Source organism: Odontomachus brunneus, unplaced genomic scaffold (genome assembly GCF_010583005.1).
Source record: "Odontomachus brunneus isolate Ranch 3 - 2012 unplaced genomic scaffold, Obru_v1 Obru_scaffold_031, whole genome shotgun sequence".
Lineage (NCBI taxonomy): Eukaryota > Metazoa > Arthropoda > Insecta > Hymenoptera > Formicidae > Odontomachus > Odontomachus brunneus.
This window is the reverse complement of record NW_022639481.1, coordinates 1,803,945-1,831,474: the sequence shown is the minus strand read 5'-3', so window position 1 is coordinate 1,831,474 and position 27,530 is coordinate 1,803,945. Positions and strand designations below refer to the sequence as shown.

The following is a 27,530-nucleotide window of genomic DNA, read 5'->3' as shown; positions in this document are numbered from 1 at the left end:
CCGACGCGCAGGAGCACCGCACGAAGAGGCGCGATCTCGAGTATCGCTTCGATCGTCGATTGCCGATCCACGCGAGGATCCGACCCGGACAATTTTCCGCGTTGAGTCGGCGCGAGAGGGAAGCGCGAAAATAATAGCACGACCTACATTTCGCGCGCGCAACGCTCTATCGGAACAAGAAGGGGACTCTAACGCGCAGCGACAACGACGACGACGACGACGACGACGATGACGACACGCGCGAGCGATACGCGCGACGACTAAACGACGACTAGAGCCATTCTCGAGCAAACCCGGCCGCCTAGAGCAGGAGCAGGAGCGAGGGTCGGTAGCTGCAGCCAGCAGCTAGCGCTAGCCTGAGTAGCAGCGAAGTGGATGTAGTGGAAACGTCTCGGCGTTGCCAGCCGCCGCGGCTGGCGCGTTGTTATACAATCCGCGTGAGTACGTGCGTGCATACGTGCGTGCATGCGTGCGTGCGTGCGCGTTCGCAGTCTATCTTCTTGCTCTCTGTCGAATGCGCGTGCCAAGCCCCGTGAACGGCGGATACGTTATGCCGAGAATTTGGATAACTTTGGGAGTGATATGTAATCTCTGTGTGTGTGTGTGTGTGTGTGCAATCGTTGCCATCTTTCTCTCGCTCGATTGGGGTGATAGAACGGCTCGATGGTGCATGAGCAATCGGTTGTTGTATCACCGCAATCAACCGGTGATTGATATTGCCAATTTGTCTTGTTCATACGTAATTCTAAAGCTGCGTCCGACAGCGACAAGTGCGCGTTCGCGAAATGTCTTAAACAGAACTGGGTAAGGCACTAATGACGCCCGTGCGGCACTTTGAGAAACTCACTAGCTCGCTTTCACTCGGCCGCACCGCACAGGCGTTAATTAACTTAACGTCGCGGGAACAAACGCGAGTATGCACGCACGGAGGGATGAACTTCGAGACGCTACATTTCCCAATTTCGACGAGCTCACGTCTGCTCTGCTCGCGGAACACTTCAAGAAGTGTCTCTCTAGAGAGAGATTTTGGTAAAATACCTACATCGCGAATGTACAAGTTTATAAATATGAAATACAGTACTTTAGAGATACAATACGCTGTGTATATATAAATTTTTTTTTCTCGTGTATGTTTCAGATGAAGTTTGAAGCGGAATGTTCCTGTACTTTGAAACTGTTACTATAAAACTTGACAAAACTGAGTGTTTCGGGACACGTTTGCAAGTGTAAACAAGCTAAACGTAAAAGGCTCAGGATCGGCCGAGGTAAAATACGAGAAGAGACGATATTGAACGACAAGAAGAAGAAGATGAGCGAAGAAGCGAAAAACAACGGCGACGCACGTGATGGGAAATCCGAAGCTAGAGTGTCGCTTCGGCGATAACGGTGTAATTGGACCACTTTGCCGCTAAACGAGCTTAACGATCGATTCTGCCTCGCTTGCACCGCGTGCAATCCCGTGTCTTCCATGGCGGATCGGCGCGCGACGGATTTCACGACCAGCGGACGACGACGTCTTTCTCGCAACGTCTCGCGCGACAGCACGAGTTCGCTCCGTTTTCCCGTTCGCGAGGACGTCCCCTCAATGTGGCACCCGTGTGCTACTACTGCTCAAAACTACTGCTACTCTTCCCGTGGTGCACGGGAACACGGCTCGATAGAGACAAAAAGCGCGAACGCTACGAGATCGCACGGCGAACTAGACGCGACTACGCGAACGGACCGACACGTTGCGCCCGCGATGGCCCAGGCTGAGTGCCGACGCGATTATGCAATCGCGTGGCCGAAAAAGCCGTGCCAAGATGCGTGGCGCTGGGCCACGATGGATGTACACACGCACCGTTCGTCTCGTCGTTGCCGTCGTCATCCTCGGGCTAACCTCGAAACTCGCTCCCAGCGATATGTGTCGCGCCAACGCGCCGGGGTGGTCCCGTTATTCTCGGGGTTGCGAAAAAGCCTAGGATTATTTGGCTCGCCCCGAAGATGCACGCGCGCGTGCGAGTCGCGCCCCTCCCGCTCCCCTTCAACCCGTTCGAGCTGACCTTTGAGAGCGTTGCATCGAGCTGTTATTTTCGAAGGCCCGCTTCCAACACGCGACACAGGAAATCACGTCGGTGTTGGATGTCCGATTGACCGATTAAACGGCACCGCGATAGACGGCTCGCATCTCGCGTATTTCGAGACGATCTTTCTGGTTTCTCGTGAGCCTCTCAGCAGATGTCCAGGCGCTGGGATCTAATTGCCCGCGATCATTTAATTAATCACGCAATATGTAGTTTCACATAAAGAAAAGTTCAAGTCGGGTTAAAGATCCCATTACTAAAAACATCTGAACTTCTCAGGCTATGCTATACACCTTGGTCCATATTCTGAATCCTTTTTTATCGATAAAAGTGCCTTGAATATAGCTTCTCGGCCAATCAGGTGGCTGCTAAGCCTCTTTTAGAGGCACTTTTATAGATAAAAGAGGATTGAGAATATGGACCCTTCTCTTTATGTAATATTCCCCCCCATTACGATCAATTCATTTTTCCTTCGCTTTGACATTGAGTGAATTCATGAAAATAGCACTCTGATCTGTATCAGACTTAGATGACCTATATCGACCTAGAAGTTGACCTATATCGACTTATGAAGACACTCAGCTCATTGCGATATCGTACCTCTATTTGTAAATGTTATGCAATAGACGCGTGCGAAATTAGTGCGAGAGTATCCTCTCCGGATCGACTAATTAAGCGAAACTCGTTACTGAACTCAACTGACGCTACTCAGGCCGCTTTATCGCCTGTAGTCGTGAATAATATTAGAGTTCTGCCTGCGTAAAATTAATTTCGATCGCCAATCGCCTCCGTTCTGATTCGCGTGAACGACGATAAATCTGAATTCCCGTTTGCCGAACGTCTGGTTTCACGGTTCTAGGTGTATTTTGCGTTTCTCGACTTACACACTCTCGAAATCAACGAAATTCGCGAGTGAAGAAGGCAGCGTGTCTTTCTCTCTCATCGTTTTTAATAAAGATACAGCTTCCGCGTATGCCTGTTGTTGAACTATGAACGATCTTAACTGCGACACGCTATATATCGTGATGATTTAACTTCATAGGAGGTAGAAAGAGACAGACTAATAAACAGAACGACTCTTGCCATCCCATAACGCTGAAAATTGGACAGAGCGAAGAATGAATAATATTTCATATCGAATGTAACTCAATATATCCTATTCGCCATTATCCTTGCAGAATAACTAGGAGTAAATTAAAAATAAGAATGACATAATCTTTTTTCTTGAAAAAAGAAATGAGTAATAAGACTGTAAACGAGACGAGAAGCACGCCAACTGACGACTATTGCCAACTCAATAAGTATTAAGAAAACGAGGATTACTGATTATAAGCAAATCGATTAGTGGAATCAAAAGCGAATGGGTATGCAACTGGATGGTAAGAAGTCGTTGCGCGAGTTCCAAGACTTGTCGAATTTCTTGATCGAATACGACGCGACCAAAAGGGTTTCGCTTTTATCGCGCGTGAGGTCCTCTTTTCTTCCTATGTTTTTCCTTTCTCCCGTGAACTTCCATATGGGCTCGAGCTTCGGGATATGGGTCACCACTACCGAAAGGATCGATGCGCGTCGACTCTCGCAAACGTCGCGGAGCATCGGACGCGTCCAATAATGAGCCTACTCGCGCGAGTTTCCGCGCACGGGCGCGACCCGACCTTCATCGTCGGCCGTATAATTGCTGCTAATTATCGAGCGCATGCCGCCACGCACGTGCACTTTCGCGACTAATCAAGCGCGACGTAGTAGCTATGGGTGGACTGCTGCCCGTATTACTCGGCGGCCCGTTTCGAGTTTATATATCGCAATAAAAACGCTCGTGGCTCTTCGCGCAAGTCGTGCCATCTTTTATCTGAGAAACAGCCAGCTTGACAATACCCAATCTTTCAGCTGCAGTTTCTTTTTCCTTTTGTGCAAGCGTTAGAGTGAATCGGACGCTTGTGCAAACCAGATTGTGGCAGTTACTTAGAATCAAACGAGAAACTTCTTTGTTATCGCATAAATGACTTCCCGGAGATCTTTCGAGATAGCTGAAAAATGCATGACAATATCGTTAATGAGACTACGAATCTCGTAGGATTTTCCAGCCGTTCTCTCTTGTGTGTAAATTCACCTGACAGTTACTTGATTTGAACATGAACGAAATATGCACCTATGATTGTGTTCGACGCAGAATTAGAAGAGTCATTGAAATCATAAGACACTTGCGACTCCTACGTCAAAGCGTGCAATGTGACAAAGTCTAACTAATGATCTCATTACGATAAGGCAGACCATTTTACATCGAACATCAAGCCAGAGAATATTCCCGACGCGTAAGAGAGAGAGAGAGAGAGAGAGAGAGAGAGAGAGAGAGAGAGAGAGAGAGAGAGATCTCGATGGAACTCTGTACCGCCGCTTTAACGTAGGAGCAAGTCTAGTCGCCTCGGTATCGGTGCGAATAATCGCGCAACGTAGCTTACGCAAACGTAGGACAAAGTGTCTTATATTATCGGAGTGCGTCCTTGAAAGATACAATGCGCGACCAACGGTGACGAGGAGAGGACGAAGAGGAACCACGACAGGTGGGTGGGCGGCGATCGAGAGACGTTGAAAGACAAGCCAAAGCGCGGTCTCTCCCTTGGCAGGCAGGTGTGTGGCACCGAGCAACCTGGGCCGACTTAATCTTAGACCGCTACTACTACCGTATCTCGCCGCACTACCACTACTACCACCACCACCAACGTCGTTGGCACCAGCGTCGTAGTCATCGTCGTAACCGTCGTCCCCGTCGTCTCACGTCGTAACCAGTCACTTTCGTCCACCACCGAAAAACACCTCCATCCGACACCGATGGAAATGAGACTTTAAGTCTCGCGACGCGGCACCTCACCTTCCGTCGCACGTAGACGCGGGGTACTCGCGACGCGACGCGACGCGACGCGACGTTGGAACCCGGAGAGCGCACCTGCGCGCGCGCGCGCTGCCCGCACAGTTTTCTCGGTCGCGGCTCGTTTGTCCTCGTCGCGGCACCCCTGTGCCTTCCCCCCTCCCCGAACACCCGCACCTGCGACTGCTCCCCCACTCGTGCGCCGCGACCACTGTCGCGGAGGGGTCGAGGAGGCCACCTTTGGTCTCCCTCCCCTCCCTTCTCCTCTTGCACTTCATCCTCCTCCTACGCCACACACACACACACACACATATATACATGCAATCAAGCGGGCGCGCGCGCCGTAGAGAGAGTCGATTATCGTTGAGAACCAGGAGCTCTCCTACTCGATACAACATTCGCGCGAAAGAGAGGGAGAGAGAAGAAGGGAGAGAAGAAAAAAGACGCGATAACATGGCGGCCGACCGCCAAACGTGAGCTCCGATTATGTAAGAGGAGACCGAGGAAGTAAACTGGAGTTTGATGTACCTCGCGCTAGGTGGTGCGTCGCGGTCAAATTTACATCGCAGCGGATCTCGCGCCGATATTCTTCTCGTGAAATTCCGCTAATGAGGGACAATATGGTGATTAAATGAGATGTACGATAGGGAAGAAAGTTAAAAAGGAAAGCGGCGAAGTTACTTCCGCGCCTTCTTACTGATCCCATTTCGAACTGAACGCCCCATTGTGCCTGCATTTATCCTCTAACCTACTAGCCGTCGACTTATCGTGAAGAATGTATAATACGCGAGGGCTGGCTGTCGCGAGATTGTCTTTAGCGTGACGAATCACGATGCGCTACGAGACGCGCAAGTGGAGGACAGACGCATTAGTCAGACCGAGAGACTAAATATCATTCTTACGTAACTGGACTGCCGAGCGCGCAACGTGCGTTTCTCGACTACGTCATTCAATGCAGCCCGCATAATGCAACCATTCTTAGCTCACTGTTGTACGGTGCGAACGCAATACGTCAATAAATCAATTCTATGCCGCACAGCCGTCGGAACGATTAAAGGCGCTTTCACCACTAATGAGAAACGGAAGCAGGTGGAGAGATCGCGCGAAGGGCTTCGATTGATCGTAACCGGTGTTTCTGGTTTCGCTGATCGCACGGTCCGTTCGGCGCACAATACAGCGCGGTATCGAAAACGCGAACATTTGGCGCGAGCGTCTGGCTCAAGTTGCGCACTTGGCATAGAAAAAGAACTCGTGCAGAAATCAAAACGAATATATCATCGCTATACAGGATACGGCATAAAGAAACCTGGTCTAGCGTACGAGGGCCTGCTCGTGCAAGAATAGAATCCACTCTGCTGTTGAGATTGAAATGTTAATAAGCCAAGTCGTGAACTCGAAGGAAAAACGGATAGATAAACATAAATTTATCCAGGGAGGAGGTGTTTGGAATCGTCCAAACGCTATTTACTCTCTACGCACTATTCCTTATATTAGTCGCAGAAAATGACAAAAATTTCACGCGGTAAAAGTATGTAGATTGATTCGGTAAACGAAGATCAAGACTTAAAACAGAAGCAAAAATTACTTTTATCAGCTTTTGGATTAAGCTGTATCTAATTTTAGCGCCTTCTTATGAGCAAACTAACTTTTCAAACAAAAAAATGAATATGACTGTTTTTCTCGTAAAAAACTGAATGGAATAAAATGGGTGCGAATCAAAATCGCTCAGATCATGTCGGCAGTGTTCATTGTAAGTGCTCTTGTGGAGATGCACGACTCTATTGAGGTAAGTAGTACGATATAATCGGCAACTTTTCTACTGGTCGAGCACGCCGTAAATGCTAGAAGCAGGGTGCGAGAGACTTGAAGCAACACGTGGCGGTCGGGGCGCACAGTCGCGATCACACGCTTGCAAAGTAGAGCTCGTGACTACTGCTCGCTCAATGTCACGGTTTGCGCGATATCGTGCGTGAGAGGCTGGATGGAGGAATATCGGGCGATCGATAAAGCTCGTACAGTTCCCGACATCAAGAGGTAAGACAAAATTGCGCACACAAAAGTACACGATATTAAAACTAGCGCAGTCCAAGTTAAATCGGGCCTCGTAATTGAGAGCGGATATAGTCCAGAATATGCAGCAAAGAGTCACAGACGTTACGAAACTAGCACCTAGTAAAACATGAACGAGTATCACGATGCAAGCGAGGACTTCTAGCACCAGACGATCAAAGGTACGTTAAAGCATGATCTACAATATATTCTTTACGTTCTGTTTCTTGTCTTTTTCTGGCTTGAAACCTGATCTACAATATGCTCTTTGCGTTCCGTTTCTTGTCTTCTATCTTTTTCTGGCTTAAAGCTTAAGGTTTGAGTCAGAAAGAGATAAAGAGAAGGAAGCAAGAAGCAAAGAGCATATTGTAGATCAGGCTTAAAGCTTAAGCTTGATCTACAATGTGTTATTTGCTTCTAGTTTTTTTTCTTTATCTCTTTCTGACTTACACCTTAAGCCTTAAACTAAAAAAAAAAAACAGAGAACAAGAAAGCAAAGAACACATTGTAGATCAAGCTTAAAAGTTTCAATCAATATCTAAATCGGACAATTTTTTTGAAGAAACAAGCAATACATTTCGATGCGCAACGAAATTTCGAATACGCGACACGCAACTCTACTCGCTCGATTCGTTGCACACGATTGGCACACGATGATTTTTACATTACAGACTTGTAATATCAAATATATGCGAATTGACAGTGTAACGATCCCAGCGGCAAAAATCACGGGTTTGCGAAGATGTCTGCCGATACGAGATATTTCAGAACGTAAAAATCCTTGTAACGCGTCATCGCGCTCGACGAATTCAACGAGCTTCGTGAAGGCTTCCGCGAATGAAGCCTCCTCTTCTCTGATGGAGAGACACCGACCCGCAGCCCCAATATAATTCCTCTTAATCGCGCGAGGATTGATATTTGCCACCGTTCTGACGATCCACTTGACATGTGACGTAGCCATTCCCTCTCCCTCTCGGGACGACAACTCTCTTCTGGAAATTATGCATGCACGATGAGGTAGAAAATGATTTCGTCCGCAATCGGAAAGAGAGACGTCAAACTCGTATGTGAGCCTAATAGTTCCTCAGTTCACTGAAACTGACGAAAAGTAGACGAAACCGACAAACTTAATGCCTCGAAATTAGTAGGGAATAGTGACTACTGATTAGACTGTTGTAATCCGATAATCCATCTAATTCATCCCCGTGCAATTAACTTGACTGTCCATCCATACTAAGTGAAAAAGTACCTGCTGAACAGCAGCGTGCGTGTTCCAGCGACGACAGCTGACCTTCGATCGCTTGAAAGTTCGACTATTCCGATCCGAATATAATATCGAGCCGGAACGCGCGTCCCGGCCGAGTGCGGCAGCGACGTGGACTCTTCCGTGTACCGGGCGAGTGGGAACGGGAACGGTTTCCCCGCGTCAGGGGTTGACCCAATTCCAGTCACTAGGTTAGCCTCTGACTGTCTGACCTTTCCCCAGAAGCATTCCCGGTGAGAGTGTGCGCGCAAAAACGAGGAGAGCATTGCGAGCACATATACATTCGACCCACGAAAATGGCGATTTAATGAGACAAAAGAAGAAAAAGCTCTATCCGCCTCACTACAAACGCATTGCTGCAAAATCAATTTGTGTTAAATTAATTTTAAATTCCGAGCACGAGAGATCAATCGCGACGCGGAACGACAAAACATTTCCGAGATGCTGTCTCTTCTATATTCAATGCAATAAATTCCAAACAGCAAGGTAAACGTGAAAGGTTAAATAAACGCTCGACGCGATAACGCAGCGTCGAAAACCGGGAAACACTGTGAACGGCTACAGCTCGGCACGAGTTCGCGTAGGTGTGCGCGAGGGAGATTCGCCAGGCAGGTGTGTGGGCCGACTCCGAGGGGATAGATGAAACTGGGTCACCCCTGGGAACCGGAGAGAGCCTGGCTCGCATCCGGGTAGGTAGGAGCCTGCGAAAGCATCGCCACGGGTATCGAGAAAGCAGAAATTGCCTGCGCAGGAGCTTTTCTCGCACGACCCTCCTATTAATCGCCTTCCGGCCAACTTTCCCGGCGTTCGAGCCACGATGAATAAATGCGGTATTTTATCGATTAAATCTTTCTTCGAGGTCGCAAAATGAATGTACGGGTTTTTTTTTCACGGGGGCGCGAAACACCTTCGATAAATTGCGACACCTGGTCGCACCTGGTGGACAATCAGATAACGCTTTGAAGAAATCCATTGGTAAAACCATGTATCTCGGTATCTATCAAGATTAGGTGCAAAAAAATAATAACTGCGTTTCACGAACGATATGTATGCACGACATACTGAGAAAAATAATAAAGTGCTATTCAATGCTAATATTATTTTGATGACCGCTGAGAAAAAAGGCCAAGATCTGCGACTGAATGATAAGTGAACTGTCAACCGATCGATAGCAGCAGAGCCGCAATGCGTGAGAGAAATTCATCATCCGCACGTGTGAACTCGATACACGCGTGGAAATTTTTCAAAATCGTCGACGGCGTTACAGCAACGTAACAATAAATACACACGTCGTTGTCGCTACGTTATATTGTCACGTTGTTACGCTCAAACATAACTCGTTCCCAACAAATCTGCTTACGAGACGCGTTTCTTGTCTCTCGCGATTGCCTGTGCATTTCCACACACGGTAATGATGTTACTGAATCGATTCCGAATGATATCAAATATATAAGCGCGCGCATATTAACGTTTATACGAATGTAGCAAGTCTTCGATGCGGCCGCTAGAACGAGACATGATGCCCAATTCAACCGCGAGATATTTTAATGCACCATAATTTAGTAACTCGGTCTGGCTCCCCTTTTGCAGCGAATGACGTCGGCGTCGGTTTAAACGCACGTGATTGGGCAGATTCGTCGCATCGCTCAGGAACATTATAACGCAACATTAATACCCTGCTAACGCTTTCATACGCGCCTCGTTCGCGCACGCATTGGCGCTTCTAATTAAAAACTCCTTTTCGCACGTAGCGCGCACAACACACCTTCATCGCTTGCCGTTATTTGTTCTTTTTATCGACGAAAGTTCTACGATAATCGCGCTTAAAGAAAAAAAATGCCAAGAGCTAGTTTTCGGATAATCTATAAATGGATCTAAATTTTGTAGTTCACGCGGGCGCGCGATATATCGCGCTAACGATCGAGATTCGAAGTAACTATTTAACATCAGAGGAGCGTTCAGTTAAGCGATATATCGCGGATCTAATGTCGTCGGTAAAACCAAATGCGCACGCGAAGTTGCGCTTTCCTCAAGCTCCGATATACGTGATAATCGTAGACGAGCGATAACACTGGAAGGAGACACTCGGAAGAGGCTTTAAATAGAGCGAAAATCGTTAGACAAATCAGCTGTTGATAAACACAACACAACACAGCGGCGCGCTTGTTGCGTAATGCATGCGTTACGTGACGATGACTATGACGACTCCCTCCTCCTCCTCCCTCTTGCCGCATTCGTCGTATGTGTAATATATTCGCAACCTCTAAAGTACAAGGCTACGGCGGTTCGCTAGGAATACGCTACTGCAGCGGTGCATCGTGATTCATTTTACGGGTCAACGCTGCGACTTGGCTGAAATAAACTAAAGCCTTCGTACGGATACGCTACATTGACACACGACGTGAAGATTCTAAGAGCCGCACAGAACACACACACACACACACACATGTCGTGCACACAGTTGATCGTTTCATTTTGTCATACTACTACTATTTTCTCAATGACACAACGTCTCCCTACTGTTGTGGTCTCTGAATAACAAAAGATTACAAATGATACATCGGACCAGGATCCGAAATCTCCACACGTAAAAAGAGATAGACGTGACAAGCCCGACGAAAATCGCGAAGATATGTAAGCCGGTTAATTTGGCCGCAATAATCCGCCGGGACACGGTCAAATTAACGCAGACCTCCTGGCACGAATCGCGGATAATCTGGGCCGCAAAGGGTTGAAACATTGCCGACGGCGAGCGATTGCGATGCCGCTTCGAATATGTAACCAGCATACGACGACGACGACGACTCCTGGCCACGAACGCGCATGATACGCTCGTCGCGATCGTAACACGGCGGAGATGAGAAGGAAGTGTTTTTGTGCACGTCGACTGCCAAAACTTGTGCACGCCACGATCTCGGGTTTACGTAACGCGTCCGTGCCCATCCCCGTGGCTCGAGCGGCCGTTCCGCGACGGTTTTACCCAACACCGCCGAAAACGCCCGAGTTTTCTCAACACGACGCAACGTCAGATGACGTGGCGGTTAAATTTTCCGCCGCGAGTCGACCGCGCCGCGTATAAACGCGCATCCCGGCGGCCCTGGACCGCCCCTCGGATCGCTAAGAACCTGGCCGTGGAACGGCGGCTGACGTGACTCACGGAGAAAAGCCTGATCGAGCCAGGCACGACTCCTCGCGGCGTTTACTCGCGCGAATGCAAGGCGTGTCGCGTGTACACAATAACCGTCGTTTTAATACTCCCCAGACGCAATATAGTTCCTGGTATGTCCAATAATTAAAATGCTCTTATGCTACTCCTATTACTCGTACAGCGTTAGCTGCTGGCTCATATTATATTCGAGTAGCCGCTCACTTGACCCATATTTCTCGTTCCCTTCTCATAAAATGTTCATTGCGCGTCTTAGTCAATTAATTATACGTTGATGTCGCGTAGAATAACATTTAGTCGTATAAAAGCTCTCCTCTGTTGTGTGCATTATGAGTAGCCGGGAAAAACAGCGGATCATTGAAGCAGGCTTATTTAATTCTAACTACCTCCACAATCGAGATTGATCTCTGGCAATTATTTTTAATGAACCAATAGAGTGCCATCGGCGATCGTAAGCTACAGAGATATGGAATGAAAATACGGAAGATCGGAGAAAGTCTGATGAAAAGTCGGATCGGTGGTGTACAAAGCGCGGATTCAAGCATAACAGTGGAGTCTTTCGTCTAAGCTCGAGCGTCAGCTGATTGGTTGTTCGAGCGTCAGCTGATTTTGACAGCCCGGACGACCTTGTGCGTCCTAGGCAGAAGTATCGACCAATCGGGGGGAACGTGTGCGGTGCGCACGCGCAAGCACTAATCCCGATCAGCTGACTCTCGCGGGAGTCCCGCATACTCGAGCGATCGAAGAAATCTCGCGGCGCAAGTTCCGCCAGACGACCGTCGCCAATTCGACTCAGTCGTCTCGGACGAAGCATCGAGCGAGATCGAGACGAAGAGGCGAAGAAGAGAATCCACAATTTTGGCGAAAGAAACTAAGATCTCCGAATTGCTTCCAAGATCAGGGCACAACACACGTCTACGCACGCGTCAATTGCTCGCGCATTGAGCCTCTCTAACATTCCAAAATCGATTGCAAAGGTGTTTTATACTACACAAGCGCGAATGATTCTCTGATGTTTTGAATTCGTCCGACAAAATTGAGTGTCAAGATAATTCCTGGCTTCAGACTTGACACGCTCCTTTAAGAGCGGACCGCGTCGTAGCAACGTAGCGAGCGTGTACCTGCGCATTGCCGTGATGTTGCCGGGGCATTAGCTATATTCATTCCGGGGTCTCGAGCTGCTCCGATCAATAATTCGTTTCCCAGCTGTCACGCCCTCGTTGGTCACCGACGGACGAGCGAACGCGGTACCAACGAGTGCCACGCGCGAATTCATAGCGCGACGCTGCTCTCGTCACTACAATATTGTCTCCGACATTGCGATCTTATCCTCACTGACTAATCGAGTTACAAATTCAAGCTCATTGAGCTGAAACCCCTAAGGATCGTTCAAAATTAACGCGTGCACAATTGTACGTCGAAGTAATCCAACCCTTTGCGATCGTAGGGCGCTTTGGCGCAATCAAAAGACACATCTCGCGCCAAATGAACGTGGAAAGCGAGTCTACCCGTGTATACTTGCGCGGATTTATCGTTCTGCCATAATGGCTGATCGGACTGAATTTTAGATTGACTCTGTTGACTCCTCAAAGTCAAATTACGTGAGACTGTCAATATTTTGGAGCTGTACGACTTACAGGCGAAGATATTCTAGCTCAAAGCTCAAAATTAAATTCTTCAGTGACTTCCAAGAATTAGTCGTCTACGTTGTCGACCTGATTTTCGTCTACGTTATCGTACCGCGATATTTCCTTCCTTTTTACATCACTAGATGGCGAGACAAAACGAGCAACGGAAGGTACATAGCTGTATCAAAGGGATGTCGAAATGTCCCTTCGACAACCCTTTGATAAAACTATGAATTACTACGATTTCTGTTTATCGATCAAGCTAGTTTCATGATCAATGCTCAATAACATATGGTGCAAAAGCAATTTTGAAAAAAGTTTCAAATGTATTGTGATAATAAAAAATAAAGAAGAACGAGAAGAAGCAGAAGAAAAATTTTAGATTTACTAAGATATGATCGACTGGTTATTAAGTTATCTTAAATCAACCTTTGTTCTGTCGATAGAGTCTACTAACACAACCTCGTTATGTCTGTTCATACATAGAGACACATACAAGCTTTTCGACAATAAGACAAACACTCGTATGTAGGTAGAGCGGATTAAATCGAACAGAAAACCTTTGCAGAGATTTCGCGATAGTTATTAAGTAAATATCAGCGAATGTGCGAGAAGCAGTAAGATGTTCTCTGTAAATAATGGCTCATCGAACATACCTCTATTAACAATCTTAACAATCTGTTAACTTTGTTAGCAATCTATTCGTTTTGACAATGATGGGCGACGCGTAATACCGGCGTAAAAGTGAACAGTTCATTGTGCGTTGCCAAGAAATTGTCAAGATTCCAGATATCTTGGATGAAGCTTTGTTTACAGAGCTTGATATATAGAATCCCCCGCGCATTCATCTTCGCTGATATTGTCTAATTAATTTCTTGGCTTAACTATCGCAGTCTGCAAAATGAACTTTCCTGTTCGATCCGTTCTCTGCCCACACATGAGCGTTGTATCATTAATTTTTAGCTACCCTGTGTATGTGTGTCCCAATATAATCAAGCTGTAATATACCTACTATGTAAAATATAATTGAATATACTATTATCCACATAATATGCATACTTGGTTACAGAATAGTTTGCACATTTATTTTCCATTTATTTTATGAAGTTTGATATATATTCGTACAAAATTGTCTTTCAAAAAAAAAGGAAAAGAAAGGCGCTAAGTTCATGCGTTCCCTCATAAGAAGCTTCAAATGTACAAAAAGAGAAATGCCTCTATAAAAATATTTTATTTATAAATATTAAACATTAAAGTATTAAAGCCACAAATATTGTTGTTTAAACTTCTACTTTCTACAAAAAAAATTATATTTAGTATAAAATTATTTTCACTTAGCCTAACTAGCTGATACCATTCCGTTTGTAAGAAAAAGAAGTTTAAAGAACAATATTTCATTTTAACATTTTTAGATTTGATATTTTATGAGTAAAATATTTTTTTAGAACATTTGCCTTTTTGTATAATTCGAACTTTTACGGAGGACGGCATGATATGTATTACCCAGGTAATATGGTACTCCTTTAAATATCTTCCTGTATGTACGATTCTCTTGCATATCACCAAGTTCCAATGGACGATTATCTTCGAATTGTTGACGATACTTAAAATTTCTTGGAATATAATCTGACTCAAAACGCAGTATGACAGACGGGTCGCTCGAATAATTTTCCATTCATACAGAGTAAATTATCGGAGTAATTATTGAATCGTCGAGTGAATAAATTTGAATTTCATTCAAAATTGAAGAGCTAATCTGATGTACTCAATGACTTCATAGAAACATATTTACTCTAAGCCTGAACAAAACATTTATTCCTGCAATTTTGAGGTTGAAACTATCACCTCGAGAAAAAATACTGTCACTTTTCAGCCGTTTTGAGTGAGATTACACTTCAGAAAATTTAGAGAGTAATATTTCTTTGCGGTAGAACGTCAATCATCTTGAACCGTACATCGAGAATCGCGTTACCTAACCTTCAACGAGTGCAAATCTACTTTGATACGCTCATGCCGTACCAGATTACCACGGCCGATCTGGATAAGGGGATTATCTGATAACGAGATTCTCGATTGCCTAAGCATTCTTCGCGTTCGCGTCCCTTAAAGAGAAGGGAGAAGGAAAGAAGAATGAAAGAAGATTCTCTTCTGTTGAAGTGCTCTCGAACAGAATCGGCCTTTGCCAGCCGAGTAACTCTTTAACGGGTTGCTAACGCCCTCAGAAAACTGAGATACCACCAGCTGTGTTCACCCGCTTCATTACCTACCGAGTGAACGCAGAGTGGCTCCCTGTTCTCCGAAAGCTCGTTCCGCTGAATTCTCGTGCTCGCTTTTACCGACCGGATAATGGCGCATATAATCATCACACAGCCACTTCGAGGCTTGGCCACTGGCGAGTCTTCACTTATCTTACAACGTGGGGTATCGTATTGTCTCCACTGCAAGGCGCGCGTCACGCAAATGACAACGTGACGAGTCTTGTTATCGATCGAGTTTTTAAACATCTTCCCGCACCATCGCGAGACTGTTCTTAACGCGAGATTTTAGAATTAACAAACTCTAATATAAACAAGAAAAATGGAGACTGTAAGATACCAAAACACTCTTCGATTCAACTTATTTTTACACTCCTCGGTAGTATTTCTGAAATAATGCAGTTTTTGTATTTCCTAAATTTTCCTATCGCGTTATTAGAAATAGATCTCGATCTTAGAGCCTAGTAAATTATTATTTACCTAACTATCTATATTTAGACAGAACATTTATATACATTATAACAAGAAAGGAAATTTTGCACACTTAAATATATCTTTGACACATTCGAATATTACTTCCTTAATAATCGCTTTTCTGTCAATACGTGACACAATGCAATCAAGTAAGCTGTGACAGTAAGCTATGCCAGCTGTTACAACTTATTGATGCGCAACTAGAACACAATAGTAGCCAATTCACGATTCTGTAGCCAATTGAAGAGCTTATTTCCAAACTGCTTTGAATAGATATCTAGGAAAACAGAGATCATATTACAAAACTGTGGAAAGCTTGTGAAATGAAGAACGAACGCAATTTCCGGTTTCTTTTTCTCTTCTTTTTGATAAGGTTCTAAAAGACTAAGGTTTGGAGAAATAAGCTTTTCATCTGTAAAGAGCAACAATAAGAGAATAAACTACCGTGGCGAAATCGATTGCCGCGCATCATTAAACGAGCGTCATAACGTAGCGCAGACTCGTCCGATTACGCGTGACGTATGCTACTTGCGCAACCTTGAGCCGATGTGCGGTACGGAAGCGACCGAGAATTCTTCTTGATCTTCTGACGCATTTAAGAACTCGAATGTAAAACGACCTCAAACCGCGCGCTCCGTTGTAGCAAATACGAAGTTCATTTTTATTTATTTTCTGCTTATCATGTTACACATGAATCATGAAAAAATCTCGATACTTTTCCAACCTTTTTTTGAAAGTAAAAGAAAGAGAAATTCGGCATATGTCTATTTGTGCATCCTCTCGTATTATCAATGTGTTTAAGCTTTCTCAGCGAAGAAAAAATTTTATATTTTAATTTCGGTTCAGCTAAACGATACAACACGATATGAACTCACCGAGATCTTCGTCACATTCCACATCTATCATCCTGAGTACGATACCAATGTAAAACTCCATTTACATCCCCAAATCCCCACCATCTCGCACCAACTTTCAGCCAAGACACAAGCTGATCAGCATTTCGGAGGAACGTGCTGACAAAATCATCAGAAGAGAACGACAACGAGCCGGAAAACACCGCGGCGAGAAGCGTTACGGAATAACGTCGATTCGACAGATACTTTTACGCCTGCACGATCGAATTCCAAACACCTCGCGAACTCCCGTCGTCCATACACCGCGTGCTCTTATCTCTCCCCTCTTATCGCGCGTCTCCACAACACAGCGTTCTATCTTTAATAGCGTCAACAGAGAACGCCGCTGCACGTTTTGCGCACAGTGGCAACCTGCGGCGAGGGAACCGACGCGACATGGCCGTGTCGTCCCAAGGTCAGCGCGATAAGTCGGTCAAACCGCGGGGTTATCGCGCAATTCCGCATTTCGTCCGGCGTTTAAATGGAAAGGCTAACTCTCTCTCGCGCGCGCGCACGCGACCTCTCTACGTGGCTTTCCCTATCCGACCGCGGAGAGCGAACTGACGCAGTTTTCAATTTCGTCCTTAATACGCCGAATACGATCTCGCAAGTGTTATTCTTAACCTGAATATACAATGTGTCCCGGAATATATGCAGTATCGATGGAATAGCTCTGCGAGCGGAGTGATCGATCGTTTGCACACGGAATGTCGTTTCTCTTGTCAATCGAGTTCCTATTTTTCACGATGGAATTGCACGAATAATTAAGAATAGCCGCGCTTGAAAGCCATAGGCTTCACGCTTCATGAATAAAGGAGTTATTAAAAGTGGTCGCTGATGACGCACTATTTCGGCGCGCTCGTGCCGAGCCAATCATGCCGGGCATTAGACAATTGCGCAACATGTAATTCGTACAAAAGCCAACAAGCGACTACTTTACACACAATATCAACGGGTCACTGTTTTGTATGCATCGTTCGTATGTTAAACCGAATAAGTACACACACGAATCTGAGAACGAGCACGAGGGAAGTGAGAAAACGTAGAAAATATAATTCAACAACCAGAAACATTTCCCCAGATCTATCTTTCCTTAACGACACAGATATCTATGTAATGAATATTAATAAAAAAAATTGTCAAGGACAAAAACTTCATGAATACTTTACTAAACGCGTGATTTCTCGTTTATACCGTTAATCAACGGAACTAAAATTTATCCTACCAGACTTGGAATGATATTTAATATTCCGTTACTTGGTCGTCATTCGCGTCTGCTAATTAAATTACGTAAGAACGATCGTCGCAATAAAACGTTGTTCAACAAGATCTCTGTGACTCTCGATCGACCAAGAGACGCAATTTTGCATCTATTATTGCAATAAAGAAAAAGAGATAGATATTTGTTATGCTCTCTGGGAAGATTCTTTTCAAGTGCAGAAAATATATAATAACACAGAGCTAGGGCTCAGTACGAAAAACAGTGTAAGTGGATCTTATAGATTTTTGTATGCTGAAAATGAATCTGTCCTCCAAATAACTCTATCACGTCAGGTTTTCGAATGGTTTAAATTCCAAAAAACCGCGATATTCATCAGTGTAAGTGATTCTTATAGATTTTTGGATATTAAAAATAAATCCGTCTTTCTAATTAGTCTATCATGTACCTTTAGTAACTATTAACTAAAACCTCAAAAAAAAACCGCAATTTTGGTCATTTTTGAGAGTTTATAAATTGTTAAATCTACGCAATACAGAAGTCAATGTAGACTATTTTGATAGATTTTTTTACGCTGAATACAAATTGATAATCCAAATTCCTATCACATCAAATTTTTTCGCAATTAACGACTTAAATCCCAAAAAGTACTACTTCGGTCATTTAAGAGCTATGGAACCTTATTTATCATCTACAAATTTATACAAATTGCTAAAAACTTGCTCTGATAGTTACAGATCCATATGCAGCGTAAAAAATCTATCGTCTATCTATATAAAATTTATCTGTCCTATAATATGGTAATTTGTTAAATGCCGCGAGAGTGTGAGAGAAAAAGAGAGGGAGAAAGAGAGAGCCCGCAATTTTTCTACGAGCGCGAGCTACGCAGAAAGTTGTTTTCAGAAGCTCACTGAGAGCGGCTTCATTGAGCGCTGGAAGCGAGCCAATAGGAGACCACACAGCAGAAAGTCTGGTCGCGTCGATGCGTTAGTACGACGTCACGCATCGTGACGTCTGGTGTCATCCGTGCGTACGCCCGATACACCAGGCGCACCGTCGGCGTAGTGTATCCGAGCAGAAAGTTGACACACAGAGAGGCTCTCACAGATAACGAAGGATCGGCAAAACATTCGACTTTGTATAAAAGCCTGTGTTTAAAATGACTTTCGAACATTTGCACAATGACGAACTGTTTTAACCCGGAAGCACCATTGTGGAATACGTTTCTTAATGTACGCCGAATTCTAACAAATTCGTCGCTTTTCACATTTCGCTACACAGAAGAGCTTAGACCTCGAGTTTGGGTTAAAAATTTATACAAGAATTTGATTAATATTCAATAACAGAAGTGTTTCGGAATCTATTCTTGAAAAAAATACCGATGTCTGATCCCACCATGGTGGCAACGCATTGCAAATTTTTGTTTCAACATTTGAGGATTAATTTTGTGCCCCTGCACTCTCTTGTAGTCTCTTTATCAACATTTTAACACGTTGACTGCCCTGCTGATTTCCATGGAGCGTTTAATAATTTAATATTCAACTATTATAATCTGTTTATTGTGAACATCGATAGATACTGATTGGCAAGTTCTTACGTAAATGTATTTACTCGAAGCGAGCGTGACTCATCGGGAACAATTACACAAGACTCTTTTTTAACAACGTAAACAGTTCTCTGCCCAAGCCCATCCGAGAGAGTCCGTCAAGAACACAGTGAGGACATCAATAGGGCGATAATAGGGAGAGGGTGTGGTCATTGATCTCCTGTAAAATTATCTCACGCCGTGAGATAAGCTTTTCTGAGGAACTGAAAGAATGGTTTGCCAAACAGAACTGGATCTTAATCCACTATCCTTGTTTACACTTGATTATCACCTTGTTATCACTTGATTATTTAGGTGTTTTTAAATTTCTAATAATTCCCTATGTTACGGGATCTTTAACAGTAAATATTGCTCTCTTTAATAGGGAATACTAGTAGTGAATATAAATATTTACGATCGTCACCTAAACACGGATGACGAAGCCCCTGCGGAAATTCATGCATCACCCACGTATGGGTGACGTGGCAGTCAAAGTGTTAAATAAGTCGCTCGGTTCTGCTCGGGCACGATACGCAATGAGTACAGATTCGTTTATACCACGCGATCTTTAAAATTGTTGCGTATGATACACCGATTTAAATCTTCCCTTCTTATTTGCGAAATATACAAATGGAAGGTTACATAAAAAAATCAAAACTTAATGATTAAACAAGTACTAATCACTTATTTTTACGAGAGTTCTGCAAATTTAATCTATTTTCTGAACTCATAATTAGGATTACGTCGGACTGCCGTCAGATATAGAGGCGTTACATCGATAAGCTGATAAGCTGTTTCGCTTATCAACAGATAGACAATCCCTATTTGATTATCGCTGTGTATCTCACATTACCACACACTTGACAGTGCAAATGTAATCGTGATCGTGTGAAAAATCGCGCGGTGCGAACGAATCTTAACTCTTCATCAATTTTACACGTTGTGTAAGATTATTCTGGGATACCAATTCCTAATTTTATCCGTTCTTTAATTAATCATGTAAAGTATGCACACTTATTAACTCGATTTAATTGATTTTTATTTAATAAAAAAGAAGTACGCGGAGATTTCTCCCAGAGTGATCTTACAGACCAAAGATTGATAAAACACAACGACTACTTACAATCTGCTGCTGGGTTCGTTGCTGGCTTCGTCGCCTTCAATCCGATACACCTTGCCGGACATGACGTACTCGAAACTGTCAGCCCTGGAACCGCCTTCCTGTTCCGTAACGTTCCACTCGTTCCCGTCTGGGTAGCCGTCCTCGCGCAATGTTGTGGCTAGGACGAGGCGGAATTTGTCACCTGAACATATACAAGAACAATATTTTTTACACTTGAGGACTATCGGCGCAACTCCCGATATATCGTAAAAGTTTATAAAAAATTGAACGTGGAGTGAATGGTCAAAACTGAAGCTTGCTCTTTTCTTCCTCAAATATCTGTATCCCATTAAAATCCGATCCTACCGAGTTAGTGTGAGTCAACTTTGTTATTTCAGTAACTAGATAACGGCATCGACGTATTATTTGCGTCGTAATACCGAATGTCTACGTTTAATTAAGCAGAGGATTCTAACATCTATTTTTTTCTTTCTCTCTCTACACATCTATCGCCCGCGGGCACATAAAAAGCATCGTGAAGCAGCAATGATGGAATATAACCAAGTCCAATAATAGCCTTTACGCGAATGCATCGAAAACACATCGCGGCGTTGCATCAGTCGCGTGCATGCGCTCGGCTGGCTGGTGCGCTGCTAGATTGTGTAAACGGAAAATTTAATTCTAATATCAAGTTACGAAATCTGATTCAACGATGGAAAACGACAAGTTAGTGAGAGTGTACAAATTATTAAAAAAAAAAAATAAATGAAAAAACAGAAAAAAGAGAGAAGGGCAAAATTGTCTATTATATGTGACTTAAATCATATTAATATTGCTCAATTGAATTAATTTAACAGAATTTAGCACTCCCGACTATGAATTGGCGAAATTGGATGAAATTTACAAGATACCGTCCCGTTTTCCCTATTGCGTGAAATTACGTTAGCCGCGCGATTGCGATTGAAATCAATACGAACGGAAAGGAGGAAACGAGATATAACGGCGAAAGACAGTGTGCAGGGGCGAGGAAGATGCTAAAAGGAGGTCACGGTATATAGCATGAGAGCGAAACTGGAGCAGACAGGGAAAGATATCTGTTCGTTTTAGCCGCAGCTTCTCTACTTGTTCGATCCTTCTCCTTCGTCCTCCAGCCTCCGAAGGTGTATTCATTTTATTTCAAGTGCAGAAGATGCAAAGAGATAAAACTAAACTGTACTGATTCGTGCCGAGAAGAAACGGCAGGAAGCCGCGCTTAAAAAGAATCGTACATTTTCAGCGCACGAGGAATTGTAAACGAAGCTTTACGTCTCGTTTCAGCATAATGATCAATTTCACGCAAGTCAGTGTGACGTATAGCCAAGAACGTCAAATTGGGTATGTTGTTGCACTCAATTTGGCAGATAGGACTGCTTTTACGAAGCGGAGAAGGTGAATTTCACGGAACTTTTCAGCGACCAGATCTCCTTATAGCGTGCCATGAAGTAAGCACGCGAGATCGTTCGCACGGTTTGTCAGTTGGTGCCGGAAGAAGCCTCCACCACGCGGAATAGCATCCTCATACATAACACTGTGGACTAGAGCAAACGTAAGAAGGCCCCGGGACGCAAGGTCAAGGTTAAGTACATGGCGAGCAAGTATAGCGCGTACTTTAATCGATACCACATCGTCAGCGCCACCGTGGCCGTTCGTCGGCGTCGCGACGACCGCTGCGTCGCCCACAAAGAAGCTCCAGGCGAAAGTTCATCCTCGGAGCAACAATCCTCGATATGCGATTCCAAGCATCGAAGTGTTATCGATTTGCGCCACAAAGATCGACAAAAATATCAGGAGATACATGAAAAGGCCACTGCTGTGCGTCTCTCTCTCTCTCTCTCTCTCTCTCTCTCTCTCTCCCCCTCTCTCTCTAAAAATGCATATCTAGCTTGTGTATTCGGCAAAACTTTATATGCAAACTTTCCTGATTTTCTTATATCTCTCCTCATGCAAATACAACAGATCAAATTAAAATTAAAGCTGCGTAAAATAAAAGTTTCGATATAACATCTTCCTTTCGCGAAAAACTTGAACACTCGTTCCAAACTCATGTAACAATTATCCCGAAGCTATACTCGATCTTTTATTTTGGCGGTATCTATTTTTTTTTTCAAGCTTAGTGGAGCATTTAGCATATGGAAAGCTAAAAGAACAAAAAAACGATTAAAAGCTCCATATATTTTACACATATGGATAAAACTATCTTTCTATGTATCTTTCTATGTATGTATTTAATTATGTATCTTATAGAAAATTAAATGATACGAAAGCTAAGCAAGTATGAGTTGGAGCGATCGATGAAACGTTTAGTACGCGACGTCGTTATTTCACGTCAGATAATAGCCCGAGCGCGTCGCGGTATCTGCACTTCGTCCGTGACTTCGGGAAAGCTTCTCCGCGCGGTTTCAGACTGGAATATAAATCCGCCCCGCTGCGTGGTTACCTCGGAGCGAGTCGGGAAAACCGTCCTCCGCAGGATCAATTGATCTCGCTGCTCCGCGGCGCGGCGCGGAGAGTACGTGAGCCGTGCTTACATCATAATGGTGCCACACCGTAACAGCGGCGGCGGCTATAGATCATCCGGTCGAGCGCGGTATATCTCGCGCTTAAATTAACCCTCATTTGACCGAAACGCCATGTCCGATAAGCGCGAGCCCGTCTCCTCCTCGTGAAACGAGAGCTTCAGGAGTCTTCCAACGAGCGACAATGGCCAGGAGCACTTTGCAAGCCGCGATTTAGAGGGAGGTGTAAAAATAGCTAAAAATGACAACACTTTGTCTATTTTAAAGCAATTAAGTCGTGCTAATGAGCAAAAAGCTCGAGGAAAATGCGATTATGTTGCAAGAAGATAGACGTACGTCGATGGAACTGCTACACATTATAGCGCAATACACGGTATCAATTATATTCAACATGCTCCCGTGGTAACGTACCACTTCGAGCAATTAAACGCGAATCGGGAAGAGAGGAAGAACCTCTAGCAGAATTCACGACGGTGACCTTGAGAGAAACAGAGAGAGAGACAAAGCGAGCGAGAGAGAAAGAGAGAGAGCGAGCGAGCCGCGTCATTGCTGGTGGTTCTTCGCGCGCGGGTCTCGACGACGGAATCGATAACGCGTGACAGTGCGCGGTCGGCGGCGATATATACACAACGGGATAGGATGGGGATCCGCGGCCGAGCGACGGTGCGGCTTACCTCGCTGCGCAGCGTCCGTTCGGGTCCTGTCCGAAATTCACCGCCGCCATCTTGGTCTGCGTGACGCGATCTCGCGGCGACACGATGGCTTCCGCGCTCGGACTGCTCTCTTCCGGACGGATCCACCTGTGTCCCGCGCGCGGCCGACCTTGTCGCCTTTTCCACCCGAGCGGAGAAGATTCACGAGATCACGAAGCGACACCCGCCGATTTCGCTCCGCTAGCCTCCTCCTCCCTCCCCGTCACCCCCTCCTCGTCACGCCCACACGTCTACCTCATCGTCGAGCGACGTCGGTGCGGTGCTCAGGAAGGAAGAGGAAGAGAGAGAGACAGAGGGGAGAGAGGGGAAGGGAAAGGGAAAGAGAGAGAGAGAAACGTAGAAAGCCCCTTCCCAAAATTCACGCGACCCGACGACGTCGCACTTCAAAACGTTGGCGCTGTGGCCAAAAGCGCGGCGCGTCTAGATAGACTGTGTTCCATCCGGCAAAAGTCGCCTCAACATTCCCCGTCACGGCACTCCAACGTCGCGTATTCAAAATGTCCGCTCGCACGTCGTCGTCGTCGACGTCGTCAAGACGGACGACGTTCGACATGTTGAACACAAGAAGGCTCACCTGCGAGATTCCCCGACAGCAGGCACTCCGCAATCGCGTACACGTTTGTGCACGACCGCCGCCGTTGACATACATCACGTACCGGCCGCTAACAATCGGTTAAAGAGACAAACGTACTACGCGGAAACAGGGAAACGCACGACTGGCGAAAAACGACACGTCGATATCCTACTGGGCGAGACGACGACGCCGCGGCGCGTCCCGCTCTCTCGCGGCAGGATAGTCGTGCCATCGTCGAGGAAGAGCGGACGAGTGAGACGCGGAAAAGGGACACGACTGGTACACTAAGAACGAGCGAGCGATCGAACCGCGGGACGCGCTCGCTTCCTCGAGGACGAACGAATATCGCGCGCGACCGACACGGCTGCGAGTCGTGGCCGCTTTGACCTTGGCATTGAACTTGTGGGCGCCGCGGGGCGAGGCGAGCGACGGGAGACCTGCGCGCGGAAGGGAGCACCGATGTGGAGGGCGCAGCTGAGCTGGCGGAACGAGAGGGAAGGCGCGGCGAAGGAGGGAGACGGGCGCGAATCGGTAGTGGGAGGGAGATTGCGTCATCTCGCGCAAGCCTGAACGCCGCGCGTCAATACAGCAGAGAGACTCGGCCTGGCCCTCGTGGACTAACCTTCCGTACATACCTATATATGTATATTCGTATGTCTATATGGATATATAGTCGCCTATCTGCGTGTCTATCTATTTATCTATCTATATTGAACGAGTGCTGTAGATATGTGCGCAATATATTTTGTCCAATTTATGAATCATGTGTAACCCTAAATGTAAATGGACTTTATGCTATACGAAACGTAGTTGAGTTGTCTCTTTACTTGGACTTTGCGCAAAGTAAAAAGTCATGGTCGTGTGTAAAATACGACTAGAAGTTGATCGCGTAGTTCTCTAATATGATTTCTGTTGATAAATATGTGTATACAGTGAGAAAATTATATGAAAGTTAACATCATTTTAGCAAAATTGTTTTGACTACGCTCGACTAGATTCCCAAATCGCATCACGGAATTAAATTTCCACTAGTTTCGCGTGCAGACGTACATGAAAACAATCCTAAACACAGAAAAGGGAGGGGGAAGAGAGAGAGAGAAGGGTGAGTCAAAATATCAAAGGTTATTCTGGGTATTCAATAAACACCCCTTCATCACGATCAATATTCTTCATTTTAGGGTTAAATTTTTCCTACCCGATTTTGCGGTATTAGCGCGATACATTTACCATCCTATATCGGTTATTAAAATATGTCAGATTAAATAACAATAGCAACAAGTCGATAACATGTCGTGCGCAGCTATTACTCAGCACAGTGAGCCACGCTAATTCAATGCCGCGATTACTGCAAACGGAACTTTTCAATTACCGATAAAAATATCGTTAATAGGACAGAAGTTAGCATCTTCGGGAAATATCGTTGCATAGTAAAGAAGCACATCATATACCCTTACGTTTGGTCAACCTACACGCCAATAGTCACACCAATAGTCACAGTCCCATCAGCAATCTAGAGGCGGAGCCAAGACAAGACTCAAGTCGGACTTGGTCAGCGCGAGTCCTCATTGGTGAAGTTCAGAGACGAAGGCATTAATCGCGACGATCGCGTTTACCGACGTGCGAGGCAACGTGTTCGCTGAAGCAAGATGGCTAGCTAAGTAATTCGACGATAAATCTCACGTCATCATGTCTTCGGTACACTGGACCAGACGAGCGATTGCGAAAAGATGGCGAGTTGGAAAAATCGGCCCTTGCGGATAAAACGTCAAATTAAAAACAGAATAGTAATTGAATTTGAATTCAGATTTCCCTAGGTAACTTCACAAAATTTTTCCCTTAAAAACAAGGTTAATAGTGATGTGTCTATATATATAAGTAGGTCCTCAAATACTTGGCTACTACCCTCTCGAATTTTGGATGTTTTTAATCTTGGATTAGATGTATGATCAGTCTTGGATGTAATCGATTTTTTTTCGCGAATTTCCCGAATATTCAAATATCTAAAATAAAAAAATAAAATGAGCTGATGTGAAGTCATCAAACCGTCGAACAAAATATATTGGAATCGTGTCCGTGTTTTCCATAAAAATAGGGGAAGATTCGGTTGCTGACGTCTGTTAGGTCTTGATGTTTGTTCTCTTATGCGAATAAAATATACGCTGCCAGGGTTGCCACCCAACTTTCTGTGCCATATTGTGTGGCAATTTTACCGAAGATATCTCCGGAAATAAATGGTTGCGATTTGCATTAGCGGCGGAAGTACGGCGAAAATAAATAAATAAAAAATTAAGAAGACGAAAGAAGCAGGTTTCGCACAACGTCGTTGCCAAACATACGAAAAATGCAAACTCGTTGCATCCGCGCGGCCGAAAGAAGAAAACGTTTCGAATGTATTGCCTTGAACAACGTCGACACTTCTTCGAAGAATGTAAATTTTCCTTCTACTGCGCACAAAAGAATATTTTCAATTTACTCCGCATTTCTGTGGACGTGTTGAAATGTCACCCTCGAAAAATCTCCCAACTTATATAAAATTTCCCGTCATAATGCAGACGTACTGAATATATTGAAAAAAGTCCTCGCTTCTTCAACATTTTATTAATTATGAGAAATAAATATGTAAAAACTTTTATTAAAAAACTACCTTGTTTTTTATATTTTACGTTAGACCAATGCTGTATTCTTAGTTCAATTCAAAACTTTTCCTGTTTGCGAAAACTTGAGAAAATTTTGTCTATGACTGTCTTGAATTCAAAAATTAAATATCTCGATAATCAAACCACTAAATAATGATCAAAAAATTGTTATAATAATGATCAAATGTTAAAAAAATTTCTATATGTCGAAAGTAAATAAAAGTCAAATAAGAGAAAATTCACTTGTCAGAAAGCTCGTCTCGTTCTTTCATTTCGAGTGTTTATAACTCAAACCTATCGGGCTAATTTTAGCCAACGAAAAATTGATTCCCAATTTATAAAGTACGACCGGACAATTTGATAACTTATCTTGGAATTTTTACCGAACGCAAAAAAAAGGAAGATAACGTGTTTATTACGATCAAATAAAGAGGTAACGGGTAAATGCACAGATTTTATAGAGCAATAAATAAATTCTTAAGATATCT

The 27,530-nt window shown here is 44.6% G+C and overlaps 1 protein-coding gene and 1 long non-coding RNA gene across 3 annotated transcripts in view; one reads left to right on the top strand and one right to left on the bottom strand.

Moving 5' to 3' along the window:
• Positions 1-27,530, bottom strand: part of LOC116843325 (DNA-directed RNA polymerases I, II, and III subunit RPABC3) — a 57,779-nt gene that overhangs the window by 6,599 nt on the left and 23,650 nt on the right. For both annotated transcript variants that reach the window (XM_032813678.1, XM_032813677.1), the window contains exon 3: positions 20,586-20,766. In XM_032813678.1, the coding sequence (XP_032669569.1) occupies positions 20,586-20,766 (181 nt within the window). The remainder of the gene's footprint in view (positions 1-20,585; positions 20,767-27,530) is intronic.
• On the top strand, positions 21,196-22,410 carry LOC116843326. Its single transcript, XR_004377872.1, has 2 exons — positions 21,196-21,290; positions 21,422-22,410. It is a non-coding gene; the product is annotated as an uncharacterized LOC116843326 (long non-coding RNA).